The sequence below is a fragment of the Colletotrichum destructivum genome, chromosome 9 (genome assembly GCF_034447905.1).
Source record: "Colletotrichum destructivum chromosome 9, complete sequence".
In the NCBI taxonomy this organism is placed as follows: Eukaryota; Fungi; Ascomycota; class Sordariomycetes; order Glomerellales; family Glomerellaceae; genus Colletotrichum; species Colletotrichum destructivum.
Genome location: NC_085904.1, coordinates 1,578,105 through 1,594,841, shown reverse-complemented (window position 1 = coordinate 1,594,841; position 16,737 = coordinate 1,578,105). Strand labels below are relative to the sequence as shown.

General features: G+C 55.2%; 5 protein-coding genes across 5 annotated transcripts; 2 read left to right on the top strand and 3 right to left on the bottom strand.

Annotated features, from left to right (window-relative positions):
• Positions 1 to 822: 822 nt before the first annotated feature.
• Positions 823 to 4,668, top strand: CDEST_13611 (uncharacterized protein; the record flags this gene model as incomplete). The annotated part of the gene is made up of 4 exons (XM_062929767.1): positions 823 to 1,053; positions 1,173 to 1,221; positions 1,279 to 1,588; positions 1,670 to 4,668. The coding sequence occupies exons 2-4, from the start codon at positions 1,198 to 1,200 to the stop codon at positions 4,666 to 4,668; spliced, it is 3,333 nt and encodes a 1,110-aa protein (XP_062785818.1). The 5' UTR covers positions 823 to 1,053; positions 1,173 to 1,197.
• A 216-nt stretch (positions 4,669 to 4,884) lies between these two features.
• Positions 4,885 to 6,947, bottom strand: CDEST_13610 (Putative MFS transporter superfamily; the record flags this gene model as incomplete). Its single annotated transcript, XM_062929766.1, has 1 exon — positions 4,885 to 6,947. One exon carries the CDS (start codon positions 6,945 to 6,947, stop codon positions 5,178 to 5,180), a length of 1,770 nt encoding a protein of 589 aa, XP_062785817.1. The 3' UTR covers positions 4,885 to 5,177.
• Positions 6,948 to 6,950: 3 nt separating this feature from the next.
• On the bottom strand, positions 6,951 to 9,674 carry CDEST_13609 (Putative MFS transporter superfamily; the record flags this gene model as incomplete). Its single annotated transcript, XM_062929765.1, has 1 exon — positions 6,951 to 9,674. The coding sequence occupies one exon, from the start codon at positions 9,672 to 9,674 to the stop codon at positions 6,951 to 6,953; it is 2,724 nt and encodes a 907-aa protein (XP_062785816.1).
• A 2,794-nt stretch (positions 9,675 to 12,468) lies between these two features.
• CDEST_13608 (Putative enoyl-CoA hydratase/isomerase, ClpP/crotonase-like domain superfamily) lies at positions 12,469 to 13,539 on the top strand (the record flags this gene model as incomplete). Its single annotated transcript, XM_062929764.1, has 3 exons — positions 12,469 to 12,820; positions 12,935 to 13,318; positions 13,430 to 13,539. The coding sequence occupies 3 exons, from the start codon at positions 12,469 to 12,471 to the stop codon at positions 13,537 to 13,539; spliced, it is 846 nt and encodes a 281-aa protein (XP_062785815.1).
• Positions 13,404 to 14,512, bottom strand: CDEST_13607 (Putative TFIIH subunit TTDA/Tfb5, TFB5-like superfamily protein). Its single transcript, XM_062929763.1, has 3 exons — positions 14,311 to 14,512; positions 14,051 to 14,199; positions 13,404 to 13,961 (listed from the first exon to the last, which is right to left on the bottom strand). Exons 1-3 carry the CDS (start codon positions 14,327 to 14,329, stop codon positions 13,914 to 13,916), a joined length of 216 nt encoding a protein of 71 aa, XP_062785814.1. The 5' UTR covers positions 14,330 to 14,512; the 3' UTR covers positions 13,404 to 13,913.
• Positions 14,513 to 16,737: the final 2,225 nt, after the last annotated feature.

Below are 16,737 nucleotides of genomic sequence, written 5' to 3'. Positions count from 1 at the left end.
CCCTCTGATCACTAGCACGTGATGCAGTTGACTCTTTTTTTTTTTTTTTTTTTGCGCCGGGCTCGCTCGGGAGCGGTTCGACGCGATGTTTTGGTTCTTATTCGACCTCCGCGCTTAAGCAGACTGAGCGCCTAAAATCGGAGAGGGGGCGATGTGGGACAACCTCAGCCATTGGATGTGCATGCATCCATCCGACATGTTGTACATGCCCATTGGACAGTCGACCTTCTTGGCCTGGTATGTATGATGGATGACATGCAGGAAGGGTTGCACTCTGGCCTAGGCCGCCACACACAATGGAAGTCTGGCTCTGAGATGCGCAGTGAACTACTTGACCCTCTGTAAATAGCGACTCACCCAACCAACCAGCAATCGGTGGCAAGCGCTCGAAACAGGGGCCGGATGGCTCCCGGATTGTCTGGCCTTCGTCATTTTCTGGAGGTGTTCCCAGCAGCGGCTCGCGAGCACGCCGGGCCGCTGCTGGAAGCGATTGCAGGAACCGAATCTACCTCCCTAGGTACACAGCCCTGCAGATTGGCAGCATGGTGAGGCAGGACAAATGGACTCCTTACCGTTGCCCACTTTCGTTGTAACGGCAGGTTTACTGTGTTTGATTGAAGCCAGACGAAGAACAAGCGCGCTGGGTATCCGAGTCGAACTCGAGTGAACGGCGGCATCCAGTATGACGGAGGAGGCACCCGTATCTGTTCTTCTTTGCCTGCCTCGTCATCCGCCGCGACTTGTCAAGTCTCCTTCTCTCTTAGGATGTCTCCATTCATGTATGAAGAGTTACATGTGCATCACTGAGCCCCAGTGGTGCGTCTCTTTTCGCTTCGGACTCTTGCTTCTTCTCAGCTTCTTCTTTTACAAACCGCCTTTTCGGCTGTGCTGATTGGAATAGCCTCTTTCTTTTCTTGTCTTCAGCTACGTTCAGCTTTTAGAAAACCTCCGGTTCATTCAGCATCCACAGTTTTTTCCCTTGCCATCAAATAAACAACAAGTGTGAGATGCAGGTCATCTCTTAATAACCTAATAGGTATTCTCTCTCGACAGGTTCGTATTCCAGTTTGCTTGCCCACTCATCCAGGGAAGGGAACTTCACCACTGCTCTAGGCCTTGAACATAGAGATACTTGGCACCTATTGGATTCTCAGAATACTGACATCGTCAAGACCAAGTTCGTCGTCATCGGACCGTATGAAGGATGGGACCTTCGACCAGGTCAGATGAATCCTAAGCCGTCGACCATGTCTCCCGTTGCTGATTCTTGGTTACTAGATGTCCACTCATACCATGGCCCTCAAGCCTCTGCTTCGAATACTCTCACTCATACTGTCGGCTTCCCTCACCACTGCAACGTCATTCAACCTGTCGAGCGAAATCACGAGACTTGTGCCATTGTGTGCCCGTGAATGTTTTCACTCTCACCTGAGCGCCAACTACGCCCTCGCTACATGCGGCAGCGCGCCATCCTTGCAGTGCCTATGCGCCAATGTCGGGCTTTCCGACCTTACCATAGGTGAGGGTGCAGTTCAATGTATCGTGGCGGAGAAGAGCATCGGATTTTGTCGTGAGAGCGACGCTCCCCGTACGTCAATGCACACTCTGGTCTTTAAGAGAGAGTGGGAGAGAGAGAGAGAGAGAGAGAGAAGCGACTGACCTCCGACAGAGACTGTCATCGACGCGGCGCATCAAATGTGCGCGAACCAACCGGGTGCAATTCGGCCTACGCATACGGCTATCATTGCAACATTGATCTTGCCTACATCTGGAGGCATCATCGTTGTGCCTCCGAGAACTGCTACGCCATTGATACCACCGACATCAACAGTCCACTTGACGACTTCAATCCCGACAACACTCATCTCGGCGACAGGCACACCATCCCTTCCCAAGACGCCCACGACCCTCACCGGGTCAAACACCTCCCGCATCTCTGCGACGAGCAGCACGAACATACTGCCCTCCCTGCCGCCATCATCGACAACGACAAATCCTTCCGCAACGGCACTCCCAGGTCCAGGAGCCGAAGAAGCCAATTCTGGGTCCTCTGAGCGGCTGGGGACGGGCCAAATCGCAGGTCTGGCAGTCGGTCTTGCGGCTGCCCTCGGCCTCGCTGTTCTCGCCATTTGTCTTGCCCGTCGCAGACGGCGAAGGAATTACCCAGACGTCAAGACGGGATTCTTGCCGGTGCGCGAGAAGGACTCGTGGGGACACCACCCGCGCGAAGGCCCCGTGAACATATTCCACATCTCTCCGCCCGTCCATCATGCGCAGTCTCCTTCCCCACCACCGCGGCCGCCTCCTGCGGCACAAGTCCGGGCGAGCGGCCGTACAAGCTGGTGGCCGGGAGCGATTGGGATGGCGGTATCCCGATCCGATAGTCCATCCACAGCGCTCCGTTCACCTCCTCCGCAACAGAACCGGCCTACCTCGCGGCTCCTCCCCGCAAAGCCTTCGCTCTTGTCCCCCAAGCCGGTTCTCTCTCTCAAGATCCCCCAAAACGGTCTCTCGGCCTCAACACCTTCCCAGCCTCAAGAGCAGATCGAGTCTCAACCGACAAACTCCCAGATCTTCAAAACGGCCAAGCTCACAGCACCGCCAAAGAGGCACTATGATGCCCGGGAGAGCACAATGACCGAGTTTGAGGAAGACAGCGCCATCACCTCGGCCCGGTCTGCTCGCTCGAACAATATCTGGAGGCCGCCGTCGGCCATAGCCGGCAGCAACCCTAAGTCAGCGACATATTACGTCGCCGACAAGAACGGAAATTGGGTGCTCGGGGACCCCAAGAGCGCCGTTCATATGGCACAGATTGCCGAGCTCGACGCCTCCGGCGCGAGTGAGGGAGGAGGGGCCAGGGCGAAGCCATCCTACGCCGAGTCGGCCATGCTTGCAGTCACGGCTACCACAGCGGGCATCGGCCACGGAGCCGGTAGCCCCGTCGCCCCGTCTGCCGCTCGCATGCCTCCGCCTCCGGTGCTTCTGCCCGCGGCAGAGATTGTCCGTTCCGGCACCCTCGCGGCCCCGCCGGCGGCTTACCAGTCACGATCGTCGAGTGTTTATTCTCAGGGCACCACGCGGCCTAACACGAGCGTCCGGAGTGCTGGTGCTCCTCAGATCGGCGGGGCATCCCACCCTGCACCGAGCATGTCCTTTTCTCACCCTGAGCCACCACGCCGTCGAAGCAACTCCCTCGGCCGGCGCAGCTCTTCTAAGTCTAAAGCCGTCAACACCGGCGCCGTTCCCGTGACCGCAGTCGCCACCGCGGCCAACACCGTCAACGCCCCGAAACGCTCAGACAGCCACGACTCGCAAGCCTCGGTCACCACAATCGCCTCCTCCTTCGCGAGCTCCGTGCCCGAGCCCGTCATCGAGCAAAACAGTCTTTCCCCGGTTGTCGAGTCCCCGGTCTCGAACGCGTCCCCGAACGGCCGTTCCCCGGTATCCTACCCCGCGATCCCTGGACGCACCACTTCGAAGGCTCGCAACGACAACCCCCATCTCCTGGCCCCTCCCACGCGAACTTACGGGGGATTCCCTCCCGGCCAGCCCAGTCCTACTCTCGGCATGACACAGCAGCAACGGCCGCCCCGCAAAGGGCCGTACATGGCCAGCTACGACGTGCCTCGCAAACCTATCGCCAGGCCCCGTCCTGCTGCCGCCGCCGCCGCCGCCACCGCTGACCCGAGCAAGGTGGCGACCGGCTCGCCGTCACTCCGCATTGTGACCCCGTCCCCTCCCTCCGGGACGGAAGCCTTGCAACAAGAACCCCACTGGAAGCCTGCGCAGACCCAGCGACCGCCGCAGATGAAGCCCCTCTACCCCCCACCTCTCCAGCCCCAACGGCCGCGGATCGAGCGTAGCGATTTCCACCCGCAACCCCAGACGGCACAGGTCCAGCACACGCCCCGGTACCAGGAACCTCAGTCGGCGACCGTCCACAAGGCGCTCTGGGGGGACCCGCCTCTTCGTGCTACTCAGCAACAACAGCAGCAGCCACCGCAGCAGCAGCCGCAGCAGTGGTCCAGCTACGCGGCTCTTCCTTCTCAGCAGCATCGGCAGCTTCAACAGCTTCACCCTCAGACAAGCCAACAATCCTTCTCGCAGCGCCAGCGCCGTCGCTCCCAGCAACAGCAAAGGCAATCCTTCCAGCCCGCAGCGCTTCCCGAACAATCCCCGCCGCCGAATCAACGCCTTCCCGAACGGCCCTTGTCAGCCTCCCCATCGCCACACCATGTCGCAACGCAAGCCCTGCGCCCAACACCGAACCTCACCTCTACCCCAGAATCAGTATCGTCATCATCATCAACGATACAACCAACGGCACCCCCTCCCCGGCCCCCATCCCCTCTGGCAACCTCCCCATCCGTCGCCACGCCCTCGACGACGTCCTCTCTCCTTTCCAAGCGCCTCGGCTCCGAACGCGCCGCCGCCCTCGCCCTCCCGACGGCGGGCATCCGCCACAGCCCCAACTGGAGACCCTACCGGCCGGGTGGGGCAGTGGACACGCTCCTCTCGCCTGACAACTTCTTCCCCGCGGCCCCGGGGTTCCCGTCTCGGTCCTTTGCCGCTGCGAGGTCGGGGGACCTGCCCAGCACGCCGACCTGGCAGCCGACACTGACGCCTACGCGGCGGGGTGACGACTTGTTTCTGAACGTGCAATGATAGAGCTTCGCCGCAGGTACGCGGTGGGCGTTCAAAAAGGTGGTCCCTATCTATGGGAGACCTGCTTCTCTCTTCTACATTTCAACCTCATTCTTTTATACATGGCGAAGCGAAAGATTCCATCTATACCCCACGCTCTCCGCGAGTTCCAGCATGCGTTTCCCTTAGTTAACTATCTGTATGATTAGCACCATTTCCTTGTGTCCCCTCACCCTCACTAGATTCGGCAATTCGGGTAAGACGAGCCCAAGATGGATGTAGAGGAGAGAGACAGGGAGAGATAGCAGATAGCAGATGGTCATGACAATGATGGAATTGGTCTTCGGAAAGGATCGAAAAAGGGGTTTCTCATTTTATGTCCCCCCTGTCATGCTTCTGTAAACTATATTGCCCATGAATTCTAGTTTCTCACGCAACACAAGCTTGTATGCACTCGAAACGTTGTAGGTGGTTTCTCAGGATGGTGACGGCGTGCGCGATCCTGACTCAACTTCGTCCAACTCTGCCGCTCATTCCTCCTTCACCGTCTGGCCCCGAAGACACTCTCGCTCGTTGTAGACATCTGCAGGCATTCGAGGGCGATGGCTATTGAGTGACAATCTGTCGTCCATCGAAGTCATCTCAATGGAAGAGTTGCTGCTGTTCTCGCTTGACGCGCCTCGATGATTCCGCCGCGAGTGGGAGGTGCGCTGGCTTCGCTGACTTCGTTGACTGCTTCTTCTGACGAGATCTTTGGCGTCGCTGACAATGTCGCTCACAATGTCGCTTATTTGATCGTCAAGGGCATCCAGCCCAGCATCCAGAGCGGCTCGGTTAAGATGCTGGTTGGCGTCGATGAGTTTGTTCCTCTTTCTGATCTCCGTGAAACGCGACATACTACCCAGCTCAAGCACGTTGACTCGTCGTGTCTTGTTGGTGGGATTGCCAACGATGAAAGGCCGCCACGGCTCCTCCTCGGCGATGACATCTTTGTCGTCAACTGCGCCAGCCGGCATTGAATCGCGCCGTTTGATGGAATGTCTCCGGGCGGCAGTCCATTTGTCCATCTCGTCGGTTTTGCTCTCGGGGATGATGACAACTTCTTTGAAACGGACCAGGCACAGCAGTAGCATGACGGTCAGAATAAGCAGTATGCCGGCAACCACTCCAGTAGCTGCTCTCTGACCCAAGTTTCTTTGCGCCATGCCGCCGAGTGCAGTTGCTCCTGCCGCAAAGATGAAGCCCATTGAATGACAAACGGCGAACCCGGCGGTGACACGAGGATAGGCCGAGTAGTTCTTCTTTTTCTGGGCGATATCCGAGTTGCCCCGATGACGGCCCGTCATCCCAGGCTGAAGGTCCGAAGTATCAAAAGTTTCCATGATGAGTCCGTTGCATTCGGAAATTGCCAAGCAGGAAAGAAAACCGATCACAGCCGCAACAATGGCGGGCGCACTTGGATGCGTTGGCGGGCCAGTGCTCACCAAGGTATATGCGAGGCCTGCCAGTGGAAGACCGACAGCGAACACAGAGCGGCGGAGGAGATGCGATGTCCATGTGACTTGCTTATCAAAGGTCAAACGGCTGGTGTTTACTTGTGTATGCCTTGCCCGGGAAAAGAAGCTTGCTTTCTGAAACGGTATCGCAACAACAGCGCCAAACGCCATCGCTGCAACCATGAGTCCGACGTATGGCGACCGCATTCGATAGAATCTTGATGATAGTGAGCCCAACAAGACAATGATAAGAACGACTTGGGCGTAGATCCAGCCAGAGTAAACGGCCATGGTCGCAAAGCCGGGCTGCCGAAGCATTTCGAAGCAAAGGGCGACTCCATGAAACAGTTCCTGCCCCCACCACCTGGGTCCATCTTTGACGCGGTGCATCATGATCTCACCGCGAGCAACACGTCGGATGATGTCAGTGCCGGTTCTTACTTCCACAACTGACCTTCTGAAGGCGGAGCGGCGCACTTCGGGGCAGAGAGTGTTGAGTAAGAGGACCACGGCCACGAGAATGATGCTAATGTAGAATCCCCACGCTGGCTGGAGCTGGTCGATCACGGCCGCCCCAATCAGGAACCCGAAACCGAGGGATGCAATATAGCACCAAGTCCAAATGCCGAGCCAAACGCCCATGCCGCCACCATGCCTCCTTACGTCGAAGTCATCGACAACTTCCTGATGAGGATTGCTACTCATGAGAGATGCGCCAAAGAGGTCAGTGAGAATGGAATGGAAGTTCATGCTCGCGAATCCTAGGCAGATACCCATGAAGCCACGAGGCACCAGCAGCACCATCCTCTATCCGGTGAGATTATAAAACCGCTGGGCGCTTACGGCCAGAGCCTGCGGAAATAGAAGCGGCATTGTCAAGACCAGGCTAGTTGTGATGTATGGCTTGCGCCCATGCATGAGGGGAAGTGGCCAGCAGAAGAACGTTGGGATAGCCATGCCTAGGAAGCAGCCGACGTTTCCGTTGATGATTGAGTGACTCGTGTCGAGAATGTAGTATTGCAGCGATGGTACCAAGCCGGCGTAGATTCCGATGACCATGCCAATGAGAGCCGTACTGATGCAAGCCACGGCTGCGATGGCTCTCTTCCGAACCGGAGACCAGTCTCGGGCAATTGGTTGGCGTCGTTTCGACTTAGCCAGGCTGAATGCTTGCGCACCACGCAGACTGACATGGGACTTGCCGCGTAGGCTGATACCGCGGCTGTTATGGACCGGGCGTCCGGCCGGATCTCGCTCTGGAAGAACATTCTCGCCAGTGTTGTGAGACATGAAAGGAATTCGCTTGGTGCTCACCCGAGGACGGGTAGGTCTACTGCTCCTGTTTTGAGTTTGCGATTGATTCGCGATTTTGACATCGGAGGAGTCGTTGGATCCATCCATGCTGGTCACATCCGAATCTGTGGGCAATGGTCTGAGTTTTCGCTTCGTATTCTTCAGACTTTTACTCCTTTTCCTGCTCGAAATCCTCTCTGGTACAGGAGCAGCCTGACGCGAACGGGACTTATGCCTACGTTTGGTGTTCGCGACTGCTCGGTGCAGCTTAATCTTTTGCCCAAGCATGTTCTCGAGTTCTGCTGTCTGGGGGGTCAGAGATATGTTTCTGTACAAATCGTCCACATTACTCTCATTGGATCGCGCGGCATTGGGAAGCGTGGCAGCGCGTTTCGAGGCGGGTTTGGTGGTCACTTTGTTGTCAGTCAAGTTGATGTCTGAGAACTGCTGAGTATCGTCGTCGGGGGCCGTGAGTGGTGCCACTCCGTTCGAGATGTTGCGTGGGGATTGCTCAGAGTCGGGAGACTTTGCTTCTTCGCGGTCCACGGCTCGTGAGGCCAACGCCAATGCTTCGTGGAGCAGACGCTCAAGCTCCCCAAAGGTGTTTTGGAACATACTGGGCTCAACATCGGACGGCGGCAGGGTTGTATGCCGAGTCATTTTGCGGGAGATTGGGCTGTGCTCTGGGGAGTCCTTCAGTGCAGTATAAAATGTCCTTTTCTCCTTGGAAGGCCTTTCTGTCAACTTCGCAGTGTGTGTCTCTGGATTTTTCAGCAACTGTCTTATCCACTGTGCAGTGCGTTTGTAGTCGATAGTGCTTGCTCTGGAACGCGAGGTGGCAGAGGATCGTGATTTGTCGACTTTGGCAACGTCCTCTTTCGCCGATTCGTCCGACCCAACCGCAAAGTATCCCTCCCGGTTTTTCTCGCTGTCGGCGAAGGACTCTTCGCTAAAAGGGCGTACCTTAGAAACCAGCTGATGCCCCGCGTGGCGGTTCAGTTGGGGTGGCTCCTGGGTAAACGGGCGTACTTTGGATACAGGAATGGCCGCAAGGCTTCCGTTGTTGTCGTTGTTGTTGTTGTTGTTGTTGTTGTTGTCCGCTGCAACCGAGGATTGAAGGATAGTTCTTTCAGGCAACATGTGTTCCTTGGCTGGGCCAAAAGACCGTACCTTGGAAACTCCAAGAGGGGAATTCTGTTCTTGGTCCCCTCTGGGATAGTGGAAGGTGTGTAAATTAAAGGCCGGCCTTATCTTTGTGGCATGGCTGTGGCCGTCGTGCTTTGGAACGGTAACTTCGACAGTGGAAAGGCATAGGTCGTCGCCAGTCATGGCACGGCGGACTCTAGCGTGAACGACTGCTGCTTCTGAGGAAGTGGACGATGACGAGGAAGAGCTTGAGGATGCATGTGGCAATTGCGCTATCGGCTGTCCTGGAACGCCAGCGTCGCAGAAGTCGGCACCTTTCAGGAGACCGCGATGGTGGGCTTTGATATGAGACTCGTCCGGGTGTAAAAGAGGATCCACGCAGACCGTTTCTCTCGAAAAGGACGGGTTAATGTTAGACATGGACTCTGAAGGCCTTGAATCGATAAAAGGAAAAGTGTTGTCGTGCGCCTGGGTGTACGGGTACTTTCTGGATGGAATAGCAATTTTCAACCTGTTCTCGTAGTCACCTTTGTCGTCTTGTGTGTCCGAGCGATGGTTCTTGCTCGCTTGTCGACTCAAAATAGGAGGCACGGGCAAGTCCCTATCGATGACATTCGGTCGTCCGGAAGAGGTTTGGAGAAGAGCATGGCGAAAGGCACCACTTCTGGTCGCGGAAAAGCTTGAGGCGACGTCATCCTCAACCTTTTTCGACGACATGTCGGCCATTGAAGGTCGAAGGCTCGGCAACGGGGTTTCTTCAAAGTCGCCAGTCGTATCGGATCGCTCTCTTTGCCGATTGTCATCAGCTTTAGTTGGGTGGAAGAAGTTTGACAACATCTCTGGATCCTTCGCCAAGAGTTGGGGATTCAGGGCGAGATCTTCCTGTGAAGAGCAGCAGAAGTCGATACGAACAGCAGTCGGTAGCGAGTCTGGAGAGTGTGATCTAAGGATATCGGAAGGATTCTCGCTAAGCCTTTCGGCCGAACTGTATCGTCGCAAGGCTGCTTGCTTGTAGACTGAAGTCTTTGGATCTGTTAGGCGCTGAACTTCGGTTGGAGGCGTCAGGGACCGCGTTTGCCTGGCCTGAGACATGGGGTTCAAGACGAATGCTGCATGGGACTATGGATGAGCGGGGTGACGATAACGATATCAATGTGAGGTTATAAGGGAGTTATCGTCGATAGGTGTTTAAGGAATTGTTGAGGAACGAACAGAGGTCGGTGATGATGGAGGGAGAATTTGTGTGCCGCACTGCTTACTGGTCGAATGTAACGAGCCAGAGATGTACTTGATTGTACCAAGATGGGTATGTGTGCCTTCCGCAAGCAACGTCTGGCTCAGGCAACCCCTTCCTTCATAGAAACATCCCCAGAGATACAAAGATAGCCTATAATGTCGCCATGTTCATTCAAACTGGGCTTTCTGTTAAAAGATAGCTCATTATCGGTAAAACACGATGGCTATTGTTGTGCTTAGAGGGCGACGCAGCAAGCCTCATCCCCCTTTTTCCCCTGCAAAACGCCATGTCAGAGTCATCTACCACTCATTGCGACAGTTCCATCTTCGAAGAGATTCGGTCTTTGCTCGCCTTGATACCATGTGATGAGCAAGTCAAGCCGAGCCACCCACCACCCAGGGTGGCGAGGTGGGAGATGGCATGCAACCGGCCTGAGTCTCTTTTTCTCTCAACACTCACGACGGACCCAAACCAACCCCGTAAACCTCACTCTGTTTTCTGTATACCCCGTCGAGTGCTCCTAAGGGTGCTTGTGCTCTTTCCTGCCAGCTTTGGGGCCGGACACGTGCTCAAGCCGCCGCTCGTTGCAATTGAACAAATTGAATCTGCTCAGTCATGTATGTTCGTTAAGCAAAAAAGAGAATGTGGATCTTCGGATATTGTCCAGCTGACTCACATTTGCACTCAGCTTTCTGCTTCCCCTTCCACGAGCCGGTTCAAAGCTATGAAGGAGAGAAGAGCCTCATAAACATGGCGACAGACGTAAAGGTACGTTTGTCTCGCATCTTTTTCTAGGAAGATATCTCCATACAATACAACGAAACACTAGGGACTTCCACTGCCTGTTTTCCTTACATTCTTGAGAAATGCAGGCAAGCGTTTGGAAGTCCTCTTTTTGCTCCTTTCACACCTAAAGACACCAAATGATGACATTGGACCTCCACTTGGCGTATTGAAAATCTACATTGAGGGAGACAAACTGTCTGTGGAAATGGTTTTGCCTGGCCATGTGCTGATTTATTGGGCGAAAATACACCGCGATGTATGTTCGCATGGCTATTAGAACTCTGGCAATATTGCTAAGTCCTTACTCCCCTATAGCCAACAGGGCGGGCCGGATGGGGATTTCCGACCGACTTACGAAGGCGCATCGAACCATCACAGCCATCGCAGCCGTCGAAGCTGATCGAACCCTCTCGGCATATTTCGCTTGATGCTGCAAAACGTTGTCTGTGACCGATCTGGTGTTTTGAACATGAGAGCACAAGCGAAGCAGGGCCGGCGGGTGTCGGTGTTGAAGAACTAGACATTGGCCGTCCTCCGCTTACCAGGAGGGAAACCGTGATTGTGTTCAGAACATGATGAAACCCACCGCTGATGGTCAGTGCAAATCGATTGCTCAGAAAAAGGGGAAAGGAAAACAGGAAAACCTTGGAAAGAAACGTTGCCGCACGAGGAAACGATGACGATTTCTCCATGTCTCTTGCTTCGTCGGAGCCCAAACACACTCGTGACAGACTACAACCTTTCTATGCCAGGGGCTTGTTTTTCTGTTGTTTTCTCCAAGCAAACATATCCCCACCTCAACGATGGATGATTACCCGTTTGGTTGGATGATGCTGTTAACTATACCAACTGGCCTAAGATATTACTCGATTGATGTCACCGAGTGACAACCCCACCCCGGTGGGATATTCAATCCTTATGGATAATGACTAGGTACCTAGGGCCAAATCGGAAATGTTATGAGACGTATCGGCGAATGCAGAAAAGGGATCAGGAAGGCAGGACTAAACCCAGGAGTTATAGGAGTATGGCGACGGCCAACACAACGCAGAAGCTCCGAATTACGAAGGGAAGTGAACGGATATTTAAATATAGGGTACCTGGATGTGACAAGGTGACTCTCCGTGAATAGCAGCAGGACCATCTTCTGGAAGCGTACGCTTCGACATGGAGAAAACGTGACCAAGATCTGGAGCATCTCAGACGACCCTAGGATTATAAGAGAGTGTATGTAGTGATGCATCACACGAAATCTTTTGCCTGTGTTCCTAACGTCTACATGAGAGGGAGGTCCACGGCCGGCGCGGAACGAAGAGAGAGGCAGAATTGGTGCCGCCCCAACGATCTCGTCCAGCAACCATCAGCAAACGACCTGGATTTACGGTGTCGAAGGCCATGGTTTCGAGAAGAAGAAAAAAGAACCCCCCCCCTAAAAAGAAAACCCCCAAAACTGGGAGAACTCTCCCCGACCGCTATAGTGGACTTTCAGAAGCGAACGACGCTGCTCAGTGATCACTAATCCCACGCCCCAGGCGGGAACCGCATTGTACCCCAGATCAAGCGGGGGAGGCGCACCCACTAGTCTGGTCGGGGAGGACGAGCGCGACGAGCCTCGGCAACTCGGTCGGTGCCGTCAGCCACTATCAGCGGTAAACCATCGTCGTTGCACGTTACACGTCACTCATCGCACGTCGCACTCGGGAAAAAGTCGCCAACTGTGAGCCGAGCCGCAATCATTCCAATACATCTACAAGGTCCTAGAGGCACACAAACATACTAACGACCCCGGGCCTTACCGTCTCATCACCCTCGAAACCCTCCTGCTTCGCACCTCTCAACAGCATCACGAGCATCGCCGCTAGCATGGCGACCTTCAAGGACTACACCTACACCTATTTCCTCGTCACCTCGCCGGCGCCCTTTGTCGTACATGTCCAGATCAACCGCCCGCAAAAGCTCAACGCTTTCTCAGAGCCCGTCTGGCGCGAGTTCGGCGCCGTCTTCGACCGCCTGAGCCACGACCCGGACGTCCGCGCCGTCGTCCTCTCCGCCGTCGGCGACCGCGCCTTCTCCGCCGGCCTCGACGTTCAGGATGCCGCCAACAGCCCGCTCGGCTCGGGGCTCGGAGGGGACCCCGCGCGGTACGCGACCGTCATGCGTCGACACGTTGTCGAGTTCCAGAGCGCCATCGCAGCGGCGGAAAAGTGCGAGAAGCGTAGGCCATTCCTTCCTACCCTGAAACCCCGAAGAATCAACCGCCCCGGCCCCTCTATTTCATGACCAGAAGCCGGTAAACGAGTTCAGGAATGTAAGCTCACACAGCATGCAGCCGTAATCTGCGTACTCCACGGGGTCTCCATCGGCATCGCCATCGACATATCGTGCTGCGCCGATGTGCGTATCTGCGCACGCAACACGCGCTTCGCCGTCAAGGAGGTCGACATCGGTCTCGCCGCCGACCTCGGCACGCTCAGCCGGCTACCCAAGCTTGTGGGGAATACATCATGGGTCAAGGAAGTCTGCCTCTCAGCGCGCGACTTCTCGGCTGATGAGGCGCTGTCCGTCGGCTTTGTTAGCCGGGTGCTCGAGTCCAAGGAGGCGGCCGTCGAGGCGGGACTGAAGCTCGCGGCCTTCATTGCCGAGAAGAGTCCCGTGGCGGTGCAGGGCACCAAAGAGCTGTTGAACCACGCGAGGGACCACTCGGTCGAGGAAAGTAAGTTTGCACTGGCTCCCCCATTTCATGATTGTGAGATCGCAGTGCCTGGCTTCAATGGCGAGGCTTGGGAGTTTATTTGAGAGAGACCGTGCTAATATGCTTGCTAAGACTTGCGCTACACGACTGTTTGGAACTCGGCCATGCTGCAGTCGAGCGATCTCCAGACCGCCCTGATGTCTGGTTTGTCCAAGAAGAAGCCCACATTTGAGAAGCTCTGATGAACATGTTTTATGAGGGCCTCAACGGGACAGCATCGTGCTTGACAGCATTTCTTGGGCGAGATGTGCGGACGTAACCTCCCTTTGTCCAGTAGCTCATAGTCTCCAACTCGACCAACCCTGCGTCGTCACTTGACCTTCGAAGGAGAATGGCACCAAGGATGTCTAAACCCTTTTGGATGTATCATAGAACATGACTGTGCCAGGGCGCCAAGGTGGCTTTGCATAGAGTTGTCAGGCGGCGGTCGGCACAGCCACTGTTACATGGCGACTAGCAATAGAGACGAAGGCACGTAGTAGAGATAGGGTAAGCGGGGGCACTGGAAGGCACAGTAGTGCGTTTAAAACGATGGATGGATCGGCGTCGCCATCGATCAATCAGAGTCTGAACTTTCGTCGGGCTGCTGCGTCTCCTTCAACCGCTGAAAGCAATGGTTCATTAGCGTGCATGCCCAACCAAGTCCCTGCAAAATGGTCCAGAGATGGACGGAATCGGGAATCAGGAACCAACCTCGTCAAGCTGTTTCTTGAGGGCGGCGACCATGTTCTCCTTGACAACGACGTGCTGGTCGTCGAGGTCCTCGATGATGTAGTCGTGGTTGTTGGAGTCGATGTTGACGATGATGGACTTGATGGAGGGGTCGCACTCGATGAGGACTCCTAGCAAGGCGGGGCAGGAATGTCAGTACCATGTCAATCAGTAGCTGGCGGGCATGGCACGTATCCAATTGAGCACGCAGCATGTAGGCGGTGCGTGACGGATGAGCTTACCTCTGATGGCGCGCGGCATGACGACTGTCGACAGATGTGACGTGACGTGAGAGGAAGAAGGACGAAATCGCAGTGGAGTGAGGCTATTCGCAAACCTCTTCGTGACGTAGTCCGAAAAGCGCGGCGCGGCGGTGGTCGCGTGATGAGCTTGAGCTTGAGTTACTAGGGTTCAAGAGTATTATTGTGACGAACTTGAGTGGATTCAAAGTCGGTGGTTGTCAGCTTGCACTATTGCGTTGCAGGGTATCCGTAATCTGATCTGTGCAGCAGGGGCCTGAGGCAAGGACAACAAAGAACGGAGAGAAGCAGCGTCGGTGGTTGGCCAGTCTTGCCCCACAGACTTTTTCACCCGATCCTGATGTGCAAGGGCCAATTTCCAACACCCATGCTATGCCAGCTTGAATTCAAAATTGGCATTTGGTTTTGGTCAGCCAACCAGTGGCGGATCGCAAGATTGAATGTGAGACTCCAACACTGTCAGACTGTAGAACATCGGATCGTCAGGGATGCATATGACTCCTCCGACTCAGTTCCACTCTGTCCGGTCACAGGGTACATCGTCTAATTTGGCTCCCCCCCGTCTCTTTCTTTTTCTCTTCTCGTTACAATTCGCTTGCCAGTTTTATCCACCTTATGTGTGAAGGTCGGAGCTGGGCATTGAGGTCGTAGTGAGTGAGTGAGTGAGTGAGTGAGTGAGTGAGTGAGTGAGTGAGGTCGGCGTATGGACGGACGCCACGCAATATCGTCTTTGAAGCGCGGGCAGAGCGAGACAGATTCGTTCCGATCGGTTACTCGTTCCCAAACCGAGCCGACGTGGCGACGAGGCTTCTGCCGCATTCTCATGGAATTGCCGAGGCAACTTTGATGAAGCCTGAGTGAGTTAGGGGACTCAGGCAGGAGGAGGGCGGCACGGCTGCCACGCAAGTATAGGCAGCCGACACAGACAGAGACATTGTTTGCTCGTTTGCCATGCTCATATATTTTGTGACAGGGTGGCAGCAGCTGCTGCATTTGGTTTGACAATCTGTAGCTCTGGAACGAAGCGAGTCTCTGAAACAGCCGCCATGTGCAGGTCGCAATGGGGGAGGAGAGGTCCAGAGGATACGAAGGGGGACGCCAAGTCCGACGGCATATGCACCTGGGAGGATACGGTCCATACGGAGAGCCTCGGATGGGTGGGGTACCTTACAGAGCCGCCATGCAGGGCAGCTAGAGCAGGTTCCCTTTGCACGTCCTTCTCCAGAATCCCAAGAATCCCAGGGAGCTGCTAGTAATGTCTTCTTTTCTCTCTATCGCTTTCCCCGTAGGCGTCTCTCAGGCCGAAGAAGGTCAGGCGTGTGTGTTCAATCCGCCTATGGAGGTGGGCTAGTAGGTAAGTAAGTGAGTACCCAAGGAGATGAGACGTAAGCTGGCAGGTGCCAAACGTGCAAGCTGTCGATAGCCGGGTTTTGTTTGATGTGTTGGGGATTGAGTTGTTTCTCAGTCATCGGTGGACCAGTCTCGTTCATCCCTTCCTGCTTTGCTGACGCTGCTCACTGCCAAACACGCTACGGGCTCGCGTTGAGCATGACGTGGGATCCCCGGAAGAAAAGAGAAGAAAAAAAAGCCAAAATGGTCCCTGTAGATTGGCGGCGCCCGTCTGGCCCAGGGTTGTTGCTTGTTCGGCCCCGGTTCATTTTGTCTCTGGAGAATAGAATGAGATGCAACACTGATTCAAGTCCACTTTGCGGCCGTCCACTGCATATGGGGCCCAAATCACCCTGACGCTGGGTGCAATTGTCCCCATTGGCACTTGCTTAACTCTGTTTGACCTGAATATTTGCAGAATGACACATTGGCAGAATGACAATCACCCAGCACAGATGGCTGACCCAGGACAGTCAAACCATCCAACACCTGATAGATAGGACGCTCCCCTCCGTCCCAACCATCGATTTCGTTCATACTAGAGTTTTCGCCCCATCCCCGTCCCTCGGCTCCTGGCTTCTCATCACACTCGGCCATCATCAGCCACATTTAGCAGACTGCAGACTGCAGCGGTGCACCTCCTTTTGGTACCTATTTTACTGGCACTGCTACCCCTGGTTGTCCTACACTCACCCTTCGCAATCGCTCACGCTCACGGCCGTCCGCATTCGCACGCACTTCCCGAAGCCGTGGCAGCCTCATACAATTGTTCTCCTGGCTGGCGTGGCTTAACAGGAGCTCGGCTCACGAGCTATAGACTTGGCTATATACCCAAAATCTCCTACCTGGCCAACCCTGTCTCGTCTTCCAGACATCCCCCGTATCAACGAGACCAACACCAGCCCTTTTCCAGGCTCACTACGGATACGGAGACAAATCCATCCACACCCTAGAAGTTGATAGCAGCCCGAAGGGGGTTGGTTGCTTCAAGGTTCATAGAGCACCTGTAGACCGCACGCA

Excerpts from the sequence above, each read along its gene's own strand:
- CDEST_13607 (XM_062929763.1), bottom strand. Across the intron at positions 13,962-14,050 it reads TCAAGAAACAGCTTGACGAG|CGGTTGAAGGAGACGCAGCA; the intron begins GTTGGTTCCTGA and ends CATTGCTTTCAG.